Source organism: Stenella coeruleoalba (assembly GCF_951394435.1).
Source record: "Stenella coeruleoalba genome assembly, chromosome: 15".
Classification (NCBI taxonomy): Eukaryota; Metazoa; Chordata; class Mammalia; order Artiodactyla; family Delphinidae; genus Stenella; species Stenella coeruleoalba.
Window position 1 is genome coordinate 67,875,652 of NC_137161.1, and position 14,498 is coordinate 67,890,149.

General features: G+C 41.9%; 1 protein-coding gene across 1 annotated transcript in view; it reads left to right on the forward strand.

Moving 5' to 3' along the window:
* Nucleotides 1–74: 74 nt before the first annotated feature.
* DCTN5 (dynactin subunit 5) overlaps nucleotides 75–14,498 on the forward strand; it is a 33,090-nt gene continuing 18,666 nt past the window's right edge. Inside the window, exons 1-4 of the mRNA XM_079946269.1 lie at nucleotides 75–209; nucleotides 975–1,043; nucleotides 9,445–9,563; nucleotides 13,012–13,123. Of these exons, the coding sequence (XP_079802395.1) occupies nucleotides 162–209; nucleotides 975–1,043; nucleotides 9,445–9,563; nucleotides 13,012–13,123 (348 nt within the window). The 5' untranslated portion in view covers nucleotides 75–161. The remainder of the gene's footprint in view (nucleotides 210–974; nucleotides 1,044–9,444; nucleotides 9,564–13,011; nucleotides 13,124–14,498) is intronic.

A 14,498-nucleotide genomic window follows, 5' to 3' on the forward strand; every position in this document is an offset into this window, starting at 1 on the left:
AATGGAGCGAGGCCAGCTAGCGGAGAGCCGAGCTATGGATGAGACCGCAGACCGCCCAGAGCGGAAGTGGAGGAGCAGCCGGAAGTGGCCGGAGTCTGAGGCGGAGAGACAGGCGGACAGACTTTGACAGGAGTCGGAGCTGCGCAGGGGGGTTGGTGGCCATGGAGTTGGGCGAGCTTCTCTACAACAAGTCCGAGTACATCGAGACGGTGCGCGTGTCCAGACATCTGCCCTCCCCTCTCCAAGCCTGCATCCCCTGAGGCCGCCGTCTCCATCCTGTCCCTGCCCCACCCCAGGTCCCTTTGGCGTTTAGTCCGAGATTACGCAGTGAGAGTTCATGTATGGTCTGGCTTCGTTATGCATTCCTTGCATGGCCAGTTTAGGCTTTTTAAAATTTATTCCTGATTTCCTCGTAGAGATAAAACGCCTTCCAGAAAGCAGGACAGGTCTCATCCATCCTGATAATTACAGCTCTGGGCTTCAGGCCTTTAAAAAAAATTTTTTTTGTAAACTAACGTGTCAGAATTTATTACTACGTGCTAAAGACTGTTAGGTTCTTTTTTGTTTGTTTGTTAGGTTCTTTATAGTCAATACAAACTATATGTAGATGTGTGTTAATTGCTCGAAACCGGGTTAGTGCTCAGTCAGCATTACCCTTTATTTTTTCATTTAATTCTCACAACTCTATGCTATTGGTAAAGTCATTATCCTGTTTTTAGGGCTGTAAAACCGAAGTGTAGAAATGAGAGTCGCTGCCGCTAGGCTATAGACGTACCACGTCCAATTTCTGGGTCTGTTCCTTGAATCCCTAAGTTCCTAATTCATCCTTGCTTTTTTGATATCCTGACTCATTCCACTGCAGACGACACCCCATTGCAAGTCCTTTTCTCTCCAGTATGAGCTTTCTTGATGGAAACCTGTAGCCCAGAACCCACTCAGTTTGCTCACCTCGTTTTTCTGCTCTTTCCTTTCAGGCATCTGGGAACAAAGTTAGTCGCCAGTCTGTACTGTGTGGAAGTCAGAACATCGTTCTCAATGGCAAGGTAAGGGACGGAGCCAGCTCCGGGATGCGTATTTCTGCTTTCTTTCCACTGATTATCACATTAGCAGGGCAGATGAAATGTTGTCCCCAATTTATTGCTATATATGCTAAAATTCTCTCTCTCTTTTTTAATGCTCCAAATTGGATTTATTGAATACAAAAAATATGCAGTAAAAGGAGGCAACAGAAAGCCTTTTTCCTGTTATTCCAGGCACAAAATACAATGACACCTAGCACTGAAATTATTGGACAGTATTGTAGTGTGTCCTGTATTACTGGACACAAAACATAAATAGACAGCACAGTATTTTAGTGTAGAAACTAAAGTGATACTGATATAATTATCTGTTTACTAATTAATGATTCATTATTAACTGAAACTTAAAATTAATTTGAGAATTGGGAAAGGTAACTAAAATCTGAAATGCATTTGAAAAATGGAATGTGAAAGGCTCAGAATCTTGTAGTCTGAATAAACTGAAATAGCACAGAGATGAGCATAAACCTGGGATAATATTAGAACACTTTAGAACCAGAGAAAGTATCAAGATATATTTGAGCTTGACAAACACTGAAGTCCATAGTTTCTTCCTGCCATTAGGAGCACTCAATTTTCCTTGAAATATTAAATCTGTAACTTCTAGAGGTAAAATAATCTCATTGTAATCAAAAGATCACAGATATTTTCAGTAGAGACACAATTACTGTGTCTGTTACCCCATCATACCATGAGATTTAATAGAAAAGAAATAGAGTTTGGTAGTTAGATATAATTAGTAATTACAGATACACTGTTTTAGTACAAAATTAGAAAATTCAGTTAACTCCACCTGACTCGTTAGCAAATATGTGGAGTTTTCTTTGAAATCCTTCAGCTAATTCCAAACCATTTTCTGTGATTTTGTAGGGAAGATGTGTGTGTGTGTGTGTGTGTGTGTGTGTGTGTGTGTGTGTGTGTATTTATGACAAAATTCGCCACTTTAAGCACTTTTAAGTATACAGTTCATTGACATTAATTATATTCACAGTGTTGTGCAATCATCACCACTATATCTATTTCTAAAACATTTTCACCACTCAGACGGAAGCTCTGAACCCATTAAGGAATAACTCTCATCCCCTTTCCTCCCAGACCCTGGTAACCTCAATCTACTTTCTGTCTCTATGAATGTGCCTATTCTAGATATATGTCATTTAAGCACAGTCATGCAAGATTTGTCCTTTGGGCTGGCTTATTGCACTTAGCATAATGTTTTCAAGGCTCATCCACACGTATCAGAATTTTATTCCTTTTCATGACGAATATTCCATTGTATATATGTATATTTTGTTTATTTATTCATCTGTTGATGGACACTTGGATTGTTTCTACCTCTCCACTATCGTGAGTATTGCTGCAATGAACATTGGCATACAAGGATGTATTTGAGCTCTGTTTTCAGTTATTTATTACATACCTAGGGGTGGGGGTGTCTGGGTCATGTGGCAGTTCTATTTTTCAGCTTTGCGAAGAACTGCCAAATTGCACCATTTTACGTTCCCACCGCAATGCAAGAGAGTACCAATTTCTCATGAACACTTGTAATTTTCTGGGTTCTTTTTTTTTTGGATGTGTATATGAAAGGTATTCAATATTTCATTGTGTGTTTTTTTCTTAATTAGTTACTTTATTTATTTTATTTTTGGCTGCGTTGGGTCTTTGTTGCTGTGCGCGGGCTTTCTCTGGTTGCGGCGAGCGGGGGCTACTCTTCATTGCGGTGCGCGGGCTTCTCGTTGTGGTGGCCTCTCATTGTGGAGCATGGGCTGTAGGTGTGTGGGCTTCAGTAGTTGTGGCACGTGGGCTCAGTAGTTGTGGCTCATGGGCTCTAGAGCTCACGTTCGGTAGTTGTGGCGCACTGGCTTAGTTGCTCCGCGGCATGTGGGATCTTCCCAGACCAGGGCTCAAACCTGTGTCCCCTGCATTGGCAGGCGGATTCTTAACCACTGCACCACCAAGGAAGCCCCTCATTGTGTTTTTTTTTAATTAATGTTTTATTGGAGTATCATTGATTTACAATGTTGTGTTAGTTTCTGCTGTACAGCAAAGTGAATCAGCCATCCATATACATATATCTACTCTCTGCTAGATTCCATTCCCATATAGGTCATTACAGAGCACTGAATAGAGTTTCCTGTGCTATACAATAGGTTCTTATTAGTTATCTTTTATATATATAGTAGTGTAATTTGCATTTCCCTAATGTCTAATGATGATGAACATCTTTTATCTTATTGGCCATTTGCATATCTTTGGAGAAATATCTATTCAGTCCTTTGACCATTTTAAAATCTTGTCTATTTGTTGTTGAATTGTAGGAGTTCTTTATATTCTGGGTGTTAAATCCTTATCAGATTTATGATCGCAAATATTTTCTACCATTCTGTAGGCTGTCTTTTTACTTTCTTGATAATGTTCTTTTTACTTTCTTGATAATGTTCTTTGATGCACAAGAGTTTTTAATTTTGATGAAGTCCAGTTTATCTATTTCTTCTTTTGTTGCTTAAGTTTTTGATGTTGTATATCTAAGAATCCTTGCCAAACCCAAGATCATGAAGATGTACTCCTGTGTTTTCTTCTAAGAGTTTTATGGTTTTAGCACTTGTATTTAAATGGTTGTTGATCCATTTTGAGTTAATTTTTGCATATGATGTGAGGTTGGGGTCCTAATTAATTAATTTTGGGGGGGTGGAATTCTACTTGTCCCAGCACCACTTGTTGAAGAGATTGTTCTTTCCCCATTGACTGGTCTTGTCATCCTTATAGAAAATCATCTGGCCACAGATGTATGGGTTACTTTCTGCACTCTCAATTCTATTCCATAGTTGATATATCTGTCCATATGCTAGTTCTACACTATTTTGGTTACTGTAGACTTCTAGTAAATTTTATAATCAGGAAATATGAGTCTTCCAACTTCTTCTTTTTCAAGATTGTTTTGGTTATTCGGGGCCCTCTTTCTTTTTTGAAAGGTGTTTTATTTGGCAATATTTGGTGCACACAGAAGACTGATATGTGATATATATGTTATGAAGCATAAAAATTAAATCAACACCATGAACCCACCACCCAACTGAAGAACTGGAACATAATCAATGCATAATAATACAGTACAGCCTGAAGTTCCTCTCCCATTTCTTTCTTCTACCTCCTTCCAAGAGGATACCACTATTCTGAACTTTTTCTTATAAATTCTTTATTTTTCAAAACAAAATTTTTACCACATATGTGTGTATTTCTAAATAATATATATTGTTTAGCTTTACTTGGTTTTCTGTGACTTACTATTTTTACTCTCAGTTATTGTAATAATGACAATAGAAAACATATATTACATTTAGTAAGTAACATCTTTCTCAGCTTAGTTTCTAAGATTCATTGTGGTTTATGCATTTTCACTGCTGTGTACAATTCGGTTTATCCCGTCTTTTATAGGTGGATAGTTATTTTGTTTCCAGCTTTTTGTTATTATGAACAATCCATTTTTGTTTCCAGCCCCTGCCCCTTTCAGAACTTTGGCATTTCTGTTTTCCATCGGGTGTCACAGTGCCTGCAGGAAGAGACAGGGATCAGATGAGCAAAGAGGACTGGGTGTAAACCAGAATGGTGGGGCCTAGTGAATTGGAGAATACAGGACCTAGCTAAGCTTGGGCTGATTGTTGCCATTGGGAGTGCAGACCTGTACTTGCAGAGCTTCTGATTTTCTCAAAAGAAACTGGAAATCTGGATTTTTTTTAAATGTAAAATGTCCTACTATTCACATAATAGCATCTAATTTAAATGATAAAAATGGCTGCAGAGGCCAGAGAAAACCATTTCTAGGTACAGCCCTCAGACCCCCAACTTGCCACCTCTGCCTTGTCCTTGTTGAGTTCGGTGAAGTCTGCTTTAATACTGTTTTTCTCCCTGAGAGGTCTTTTTAGGCACCTCCTTTCATTTTAACACCCTGTTGCCTCTTTTGTTTTGTTTTGTTTTAAATACAGTACACGGCCTCTCCCGTTGCGGAGCACAGGCTCTGGACACGCAGGCTCAGCGGCCATGGCTCACGGGCCCAGCCGCTCTGCAGCATGTGAGATCTTCCCGGACCGGGGCACGAACCCGTGTCCCCTGCATCAGCAGGCGGACTCTGAACCACTGCGCCACCAGGGAAGCCCATGTTGCCTCTATTTTTAATCTGACTTCTCTTCTTTAGCTCCATTCTTTATGAGATAGGAAACCAGGGTTTGAATACCACTTGCTAAATTTCTTTGACCATCTGTGATATCGTTTCTTTCTTATGTTTTTTGTGTGTTTGCTTCCTCAGTGGGAATGTAATTTAGGCTGACTGAGGGACTTATATGGATTTTCTTTATTTCTAGATTAAGATTGTTATCTTTACTTAAAACACAATAAAACAATAACAGCCATTATCAAATACTCAGAACTCTTGGTATTCTGTTTTCTTCCAAAAGAAAAATAAGTCATTTTCTCTGATTGTAGATGGAAACACAAGCTGAAAAACAATGATTGAAGTAAATTAAGGATCTCAGATGAAAGAATTATGTACTAGAAATAGACATCTCTCTAAGCTTGAAGAAGATAGCTTTTAAAAACCAAGAGAGGAATTCCCTGGCAGTCCAGTAGTTAGGACTCGGCACTTTCACTGCTGGGGCCTGGGTTCGATCTCTGGTCAGGGAGCTAAGATCCCGCAAGCTGCATGGCACAGCCAAAAAAACAAAAACAAAACAAAACAAAACAAAAAAACCAAGAGGACCTGTAATACTTTACAATCAGCAACAGATGTGAAAATTTCTTTTTACCCATAGAGGTTTTATAGACTGAACATATGTGGGTCAGATTGGTAAACTCTTCCAGGTGTGAGCCCATTTCTTTTTCAGTATCTTCTCAGAGCCTCATGTTCTGGCTAGTGATTTGTCTAAATTCACCTATATTTGAGGTGTTCCCATCTACTTCTCTAGCCTGACCTTCTATCTTGGGCCCCAGACCTTTATTTACAACTGCCTGTTGATCATCCCACAGATTCCACAAACTCAGAATTTCAAAATTGAATTTATCATCTAATCCCCAGAATTGCTTACCCTGTCCTAGATTCTTTTTCTCTTACCCAACATCTAAACAATGACCGAGTCATATAAAATCTCTTCTTTTTTTTCTTTTTAAATATTTTATAATGGAACATTAAAAAAAATCATTTTTAGGACTTCCCTGGTGGCGCAGTGTTAAGAATCTGCCTGCCAGTGCAGGGGACATGGGTTCAAGCCCTGGTCCGGGAAGATCCCACAGGCCGTGGAGCAACTAAGCCCGTGCGCCGCAACTACTGAGCCTGTGCTTCTAGAGCCCACGAGCCACAACTACTGAAGCCCACGTGCCTAGAGCCGAGCCCGTGCTCCGCAACGGGAGAAGCCACCGCAATGAGAAGCCCGCACACTGCAACGAAGAGTAGGCCCCGCTCACCGCAACTAGAGAAAAGCACACACACAGCAACAAAGACCCAACGCAGCCAAAAATAAAATAAATAAATTTATTTTTTAAAAAATCATTTTTATTTAGGTATATTACATACAATAAAGTGTACCCATTTTATTTTATTATTATTTTTTTTTTGTGGTACGCGGGCCTCTCACTGTTGTGGCCTCTCCCGTTGCGGAGCACAGGCTCCAGACATGCAGGCTCAGTGGCCGTGGCTCACGGGCCCAGCCACTCCGCGGCATGTGGGATCTTCCCAGACCGAGGCACGAACCCATGTCCCCTGCATCGGCAGGTGGACTCTCAACCACTGTGCCACCAGGGAAGCCCAAGTATACCCATTTTAAATATGCAGTTTGAAAAGGTTTGGCTGATGGGGACATCTATGCAACTAGTACCACAGTCAAGATATAAAATATTTACATCACCCTAGTTTCCTTGTGTCCCTCTGCAGTCAAGCCTTCTTCTAGCTTTGCCCAGGTAACCTATGTAAAATGAATAGAGGTTAGTTTTGCATTTTCTCAAGTTTCCTGTAATTGGAATCATGTACTTTTTGGGGTGGGGGGGGTCAGCTTTTTTCCCTCAGCATAATGTTTTTGAGATTTATCCATGTTGTTGGATATATTCATGGATTAGTAGTTCATTACTTTCTATAGATGAGCAGTATTGTTATGGAACTTTTAGGACACATTTAAGAGTAGAGAGAACAGGGCTTCCCTGGCGGCGCAGTGGTTGAGAGTCCGCCTGCCGATGCAGGGGACATAGGTTTGTGTCCCGGTCCGGGAAGATCCCACATGCCGCAGAGCGGCTGGGCCCGTGAGCCATGGCCGCTGAGCCTGCGAGTCCGGAGCCTGTGCTCCGCAATGGGAGAGGCCACAACAGTGAGAGGCCCGCGTACCGCAAAAAAAAATAGAGTAGAGAGAACATATGAGTCCCTATATACTCATTCACCAGCTTCTACAATTAGCAATATTCTGACATTCTTGCTTCATCTCTATACTCACCTGCCAAGTTCAAACCAATTTTGGAGTGGAATATTTTAAAGCAAATTGCAAGCATAATATTATTTTACCCATAAATATTTCAATGTATATCACTGATATTTAAAGGCTTTAAAAAATGTATAGAAGACCGTTATTATATTTTTTAAAAAGCCAGTCATTCCCTAATATCATCTAATCTAATCCTCAGTCCATGTTCAGTCTTTCCATTATCTTTTTCTTTTGGCTGCGTTGGGTGTTCGTTGCTGTGCCCGGAATTTCTCTAGTTGCGGCGAGTGGGGGCTACTCTTCATTGCGGGGTGCAGGCTTCTCTTTGCGGTGGCTTCTCTTGTTGCGGAGCACAGTCTCTAGGCATGTGGGCTTCAGTGGTTGCAGCACGCAGGCTCAGCAGTTGCAGCACACGAGCCCTAGAGCGCGCGGGCTTCAGTAGTTGCAGCGCGCAGGCTCTAGGGCTTGCGGGCTTCAGTAGTTGTGGCACATGGGCTCAGTAGTTGTGGCACACAGGCTCTAGAGCGCAGGCTCAATAGTTGGGATGCATGGGCTTAGTTGCTCCATGTGGAATGTTAGTTGCGGCATGTGGAATGTTCCCGCACCAGGGATTGAACCATGTTCTCTGCATTGGCAGGCGGATTCTTAACCACTGCGTCACAAGGGAAGTCCCTCCATTATCTTAAGATGTCTTTTTACAGTTGGCTTGTTCAAATCAGGATCCAGACAAGGTCAGGTACACATTACTGTTTGGTTGATGTGTTTCTTAAGTCTCTTTGAATCTGTAACAGTTCTCATTCCCTGCCTCGTTTTTCTCCGCATGCCATTTATATGTTGAGGAAACTGGCTCACTGTCCTGCAGTATTTTCAAATTTCTGAATTTGGCTGATTCTGTTTACACAGTGTTGCTTAATGTGATCTCTGTCCCCCTCTCCTTCCTCTAAATTGGTAGCTAGATCTAAAGGATTGCTCAGATTCCTCTACCTCTGATTTATTTCTCTTTCCCTGATGCACAGCTTTTGCCTTAGGTAAGGCCCACCATCTCGTTTCGCCTTGATCCATCTGAAGGGTCACATCCCCTCCAGTCTTGCCTGCCTCCATTCAGGCTCCAGACTGCTTCCAGAGTAATATTTCTAAAATGAAGCTTCGCTTGTGTTAATCCTGTGCTTAGAATCTTTCATTGATTCGTTATACCCGCTAGGGAAAAACATCTGAACTTCTGTACTCAGCACAGGTAATTCTTCATGATCTGGTCCCTTGCTTACTTTCCCAGCCGCAACCTCAGCCACGTGCACTTTTTTTTTTTAAACCTCATTTATTCAGCAGACATTTCAAGAATGCCTACTCTTTACCAAGTATGGGGCATTAGTTCCCCCCAGTTTCTGGGTTGTGTTATTCAGCCCCTCCTGGCAACCTCTGGGGAAGCCAGATATCACACCTTGCAGTGTAGCACATAATCTAGGTCCAGAAATTGGGAGAGGAAGCAGAACCTCAGTGGGTCCACCTCTGGAGCATGAAGTTGTAGATAGTACTGTTAGGAGATTAGACAAAGGTGGGAACAGCCAGGACTCTCACTGAGCAAGCAGCCAAGGCTTGGGGGCAGGTGGAACCAAGTGCATCTGAGGAGATACACAGACCAGGTCTGCCACAGGTATTCTCAATAAATGTTTGTCCATCCATTGAGTCCTATTCATGGGATAATAAGGGCAAAGCCTGTGATGTACTGGGAACATCTTGAACTGCAATCAGTATTATGAGGGCAATTCTCTTTACCTTAAAAGTTATCCCTTTTGACAGAACAGGTGATTCAGTAGAATATAGCATAACTCTCAAACTGTCTGGTTTCCTACTCTTTTTCATTATGTTTTAGGCTATGTTAGTAGCTTTTTAAAATATGCTTTGTTTTATAGACCATTGTGATGAATGACTGTATTATTCGAGGGGATCTGGCAAATGTAAGAGTTGGACGTCATTGTGTTGTGAAAAGTCGGAGTGTCATAAGGCCACCATTCAAGAAATTCAGCAAAGGGTATGTAATTTAATGACCTGATTCAGTCTTGGGCAAGATGCTGCTACTGGTGGTACTATCCATGCGTTGAGTTGTGGGGGAAGGAGCAGGTCTACGCTATTGTTTGGGACACTAAGTAAGAATTCACCATAATGAACACAACTCTGGTGTTGGTTGTCTTAGTCTAGTTGGTGGTTAGTTGCCAGAAACAATCCACTTAAGCTGGCAAAAGCAAAGGGGGTTCTGATTAAACAGCCACAGGCATATTTGATGGAATTTAAGGGTAGAAAAAGGGGTCAGGCTTCACAAGGGACTAGAACCTGGAACTGGACAGCTAGCCAGAGTCAAGACCACTATTCTGTCTGACTGCCGCTCTGTTACCAAGGTTATACTGTTTCTTAACTGTTCTTCTCTCTGCACTTCTGCTTCCCTCTTTTTTCTTTCAGCTATATCTTCCGGCTTTTCTAATGGAGCCAACCTTGCTGCCTCAGCCCGTTTTTTTACATCACTTCTCCATTTAGGCTTCCAACGGATACCAACCAGAGATTTTAGGTCCTATCAACAAAATGTTGGGAGAGAGAACACCCCCAGTCTAAAAACAGCCCACCCCCAGTCTAAAAACACCCAGTCTAAAAACAGCTTTGACCCAGAGAGCAGGGTCAAGTCAGGCCCCCTGATCTCTCAGTGGGCATAAGGATTGTCTAAGAAAGGGCATGGACAGGGCAGGAAAACCGACCGCTATGCTTGATATGATGGTATTCTCTTTGCCTCTCTCTCGCTTTGCCCTCCTCGTTCCTACCTATGGCACCATCTGCTTTTCATCCAAGAATTCAGCAAGCATTGATTGAGTGCTTTCCTTATGCCAGTCACTAGGTTATAAGCTGGGCATATACAGATGGATCAAATAGGGTCTCATAACCCAGTGTTAGAAGTAAAACAAACTAGTGAATGTAAAAAAAAGAGACAGACTCACAGATATACCGAACTAGTGGTTACCAGTGGGAAGGAGGAGGGGCAAGACAGGGGTAGGGGATTAAGAAGTACAAATTACTACATATAAAATAAATAAGCTACAAGGATATGTTTTACAGCACAGGGAATAATAGCTAATATTTTATAATAACTATAAGTGGAGTATAACCTTTAAAAATTGTGGATCACTGTGTTGTACACTGAAACTTATATATTGGAAATAAACTATACCTCAATTAAAAATACAACAACAGGGCTTCCCTGGTGGCGCAGTGGTTGGGAGTCCGCCTGCCGATGGAGGGGACACGGGTTCGTGCCCCGGTCTGGGAAGATCCCACATGCCGCAGAGCAGCTGGGCCCGTGAGCCATGGCCACTGAGCCTGCGCATCCGGAACCTGTGCTCTGCAATGGGAGAGGCCACAACAGTGAGAGGCCTGCGTACCGCAGAAAAATAAAATAAAAATAAAAAAACAACAACAATAACCTAGTGATAGAAAGAATTACGTAAACAGAAAGCTACTATAGAATGTGATGCTGTAACGTGATAGCCACTATAGAATGGGATACTCCTGTCAATGGGGCATGAACATGGTTAGGGAGGAACAGAGAAGAGGGCAGCTAACTCAGACTACCATACCTGGGTGTATATCATGCAGGAATCGTCCTGCATTTCCCATAGTGATGTTGGGCTCCAGGCTTTTATTATGTACAGGAATTGGAGCAGGGAGTCATTGTAAATCATATGAAATTTAGATGAAAGCATTTGCTCATTAGCTCAGAAGGCTATTTTTTTTTTTTTTTTGGCCGTGCTGTGTGGCATGTGGGATCTTAATTCCCTGACCAGAGATCGAACCCGGGCCCCCTTCAGTGGAAGCGCAGAGTCTTAACCACTGGACCACCAGGGAAGTCCCTCAGAAGACTGTTGAGGGGAGGGGACTTCCTTGGTGGTCCAGTGGGTTAAGATTCTGTGCTCCCAATGCAGGGGCCCCGGGTTCGATCCCTGGTCAGGGAACTAGATCCTGCATGCATGCTGCAACTAAGAAGTCCACATGCTGCAACTAAAGATCCCATGTGCCACAACTAAGACCCAGTGCAGCCAAAATATTAATAAATATTTTTTTAAATTAAAAAAAAGGACTATTGAGTGGAAATCAGAAAACCCTGTGACACCTTTTCATGGTTTCATACAGTGACTGATGCTCTGCTAGAGTTGTTGACTCCACCTCCTGATAAAGGCATTATTGGGCTGGATATGGTCCAGGAAGAGGACTGAGAATGAATAAGAAGCTTATTGGTGAATGGAGGGAAGTGTAAATTAGAATAGTCCACATGAGAAATATAGAAATATGAAAGTGTAAATAGCAACACGTGAATAGAAGGTGAATGTCGATTTCCTCCCCTGTATATCTCAATACCAGGACCAGCTGATAGTATAAAGTTTGGAGTTTTTAATTTAAAATTAAGGAGTTGATAGTACTGTTGTAGACTATGATAAGATCAAGGAATCCATTGCCACACAAGGGGTCCAGACCAAAAATGCAAATGAATTAAGGAAGATTTAAATAAAGTATAGGTCTGTGGAGGACAGGTATCATCTCTGACAAAATATTCCTGATAAAATAGAACACAGGACTGGAAAGAGCCAGTGAGCATCCAGCTGCTTTATATTAGTTCTAGTCCAAATATTTTACATCCCAAGGTACCGAAATTTCTTGTAAATATGATCACAGACCACAGTCAATGACATTTGAGGAGTCCTGGAGAATGGGAATGATGTCACAAGTCTGGAGAAAGCCGACTGACTCCTTAAGTCCTGGCTTAAATGTCACTTTCAATTACTTAACCTCCAGTCTGAGTAAAGTCTCTGTTATATGCGCTCATAATGTGTTATTTTTCCTCTGTAGCACTTATCACAGTTGTAACTAATTACTTATTTAATCATTTATTTAGTCTCTCTTTTCTTCTCTTGTTTGTAAGCTCCATGGGCATGATTGCATCCCTTTTGCTCACCATTGTATTCCCCAGTTCCTAGCACAGAGTCTGGCATATAGTAGACTCTCAATAAAACCAGTCAGTATATAAATTTTTAGCATGTTGAGAATTATATCCCATGAACCTCACATCAGTCCCCTGAAGGATTATAGAGCAGATTAATGAAAATGTGATCTGTGGGCATTTTCAAAGGAGGCAAGAATGAGCAAAACATTCATTTGTTTTTATTTGGTGCCAGATTTTTTAGCTTTGAAGGTTTTGCTCTCACTGTTCTGCTATTTCCTTTCAAATTTCCTTGGTCTAATATTTCTGATTTCGATTTAGTAGTCACATGCATCTTCTTCAACATTATAGAATTCGTTAAGCCTGAGGATTCTTTCCTTGCTAGGAACAGTCTTATTAAGAAAAGACGATGGAGTTGAGATTACGATCTTTAGTTCTATAAACCTTGACCAAAAGTATATCACCTTGACCTTTCTTTGTTCATCTTCTTTTTATTCTATAGCGTTGCATTTTTTCCTCTACATATTGGGGACCATGTCTTTATTGAGGAAGATTGTGTGGTCAACGCAGCTCAGATTGGCTCTTACGTTCACGTTGGCAAGAACTGTGTGATTGTGAGTATGGTGACTTGGCTGGCTGAGCAGCCTCACTCTCTCTCTAGCTCGTGTCCCTCACATCAGTGGGCTTCTGCTTCTGTCATCAAGCAGGGTAGAAGTCCTTTCTGGTCTACTGGTCTATCAGAATTATTACTGAATTTGGAGTTTTTCCTAGGCATTAATAATCATGGCTAACCTTTATGGAACCTCTTCCATATGACGTTAAACTCTTATCTTTGATTATTTCATTTAATTCTCACAACCATCCAAGGATACTAGGTACTGTTATTATCCCTGTTTTCAGGTGAGGAGACTGAAGACCTTCGATATTAGGGGATTTGACAAGGCTAGTAAATGGTAGTGCTGGGATTTGAACCCTAGTGGTATGAATAGCCATGCCACTATGTGACCTACCTGTTGCTTCACCTCAAGAATCTTACAGTCTGGTGGGGGTGAGGGGATCTTGAAGGGTGCATCAAAATTGGCTCCTAGACCAGAGGAGAATGAGTGTTTCAGGGAAGACATTGGCATGTGTAAGGGTCAAAGTCACCAATGGGCATGACGTTAAGGGAGCTGCACGTAGTTCAGGGTGCTGGGTTTGCCAGGTGCGAGGGGGCCCCTCCCTCAGCAGAACCTGTAGGACCCTGGTCCACAGGTGCCTCGATATCAATTTGTTTAACCCAACCAAGGCTTTCCAAGGCTGAATTTCTTGGTATTTCATAGATGAAGAGGTTGATTTCAGTTAGGATTTCTGAGACCATCCTGAGTAAGAATGTTAATGATCAGAGCCAAACTGCCTAAATTTTCAGGGAAAATGTCTCCTACATTTTATGTTTGTCCCTCAGATTCTGGGAAAAGCCAAGACCCCTTTCATACATTTAAATGGCCACTCCCCTTAATTTAGAGTCAGTTCTCTGCTCTGGATAAGACTAGGACCCTAAAGTATCAGAAAACCTGCAGAAGCCATGCAGTCACATTCCAGGAGCCATGAGGGCACAGCAAAGGTGGACAGTGCAATGGAGAACCCCACTGCTGAGAAAAACATTCCAGTCTGACTTGTTACTCAGAATTAAGGGGAGTAGTTGTTTTGCCAAATATTCTTCTCCAGGGGAGTCCCTTAGTATGTATTAGAGACAGAATGTCTGTGGTTCGGGCTGACATTGAGAAAAGGGAGAAGAAATCCATCCTCTCCCCTCACTCTGACTGTTTGACCAAAGCTGGCTTTCCAAGCCACAGCTGGGTTTTCCTGATATTTTCCTCAGCAATGTGAAGACATCACCATAGTAGCCTAGTCCTTTAGCCCCAGAGCCAAATGTCTGAACGGTTAAAATCCAAATGCTATTCCCACAGCTTAGGGAATTCTAGTCCTATTGTTAGGTGCTCTGCTTTTTGT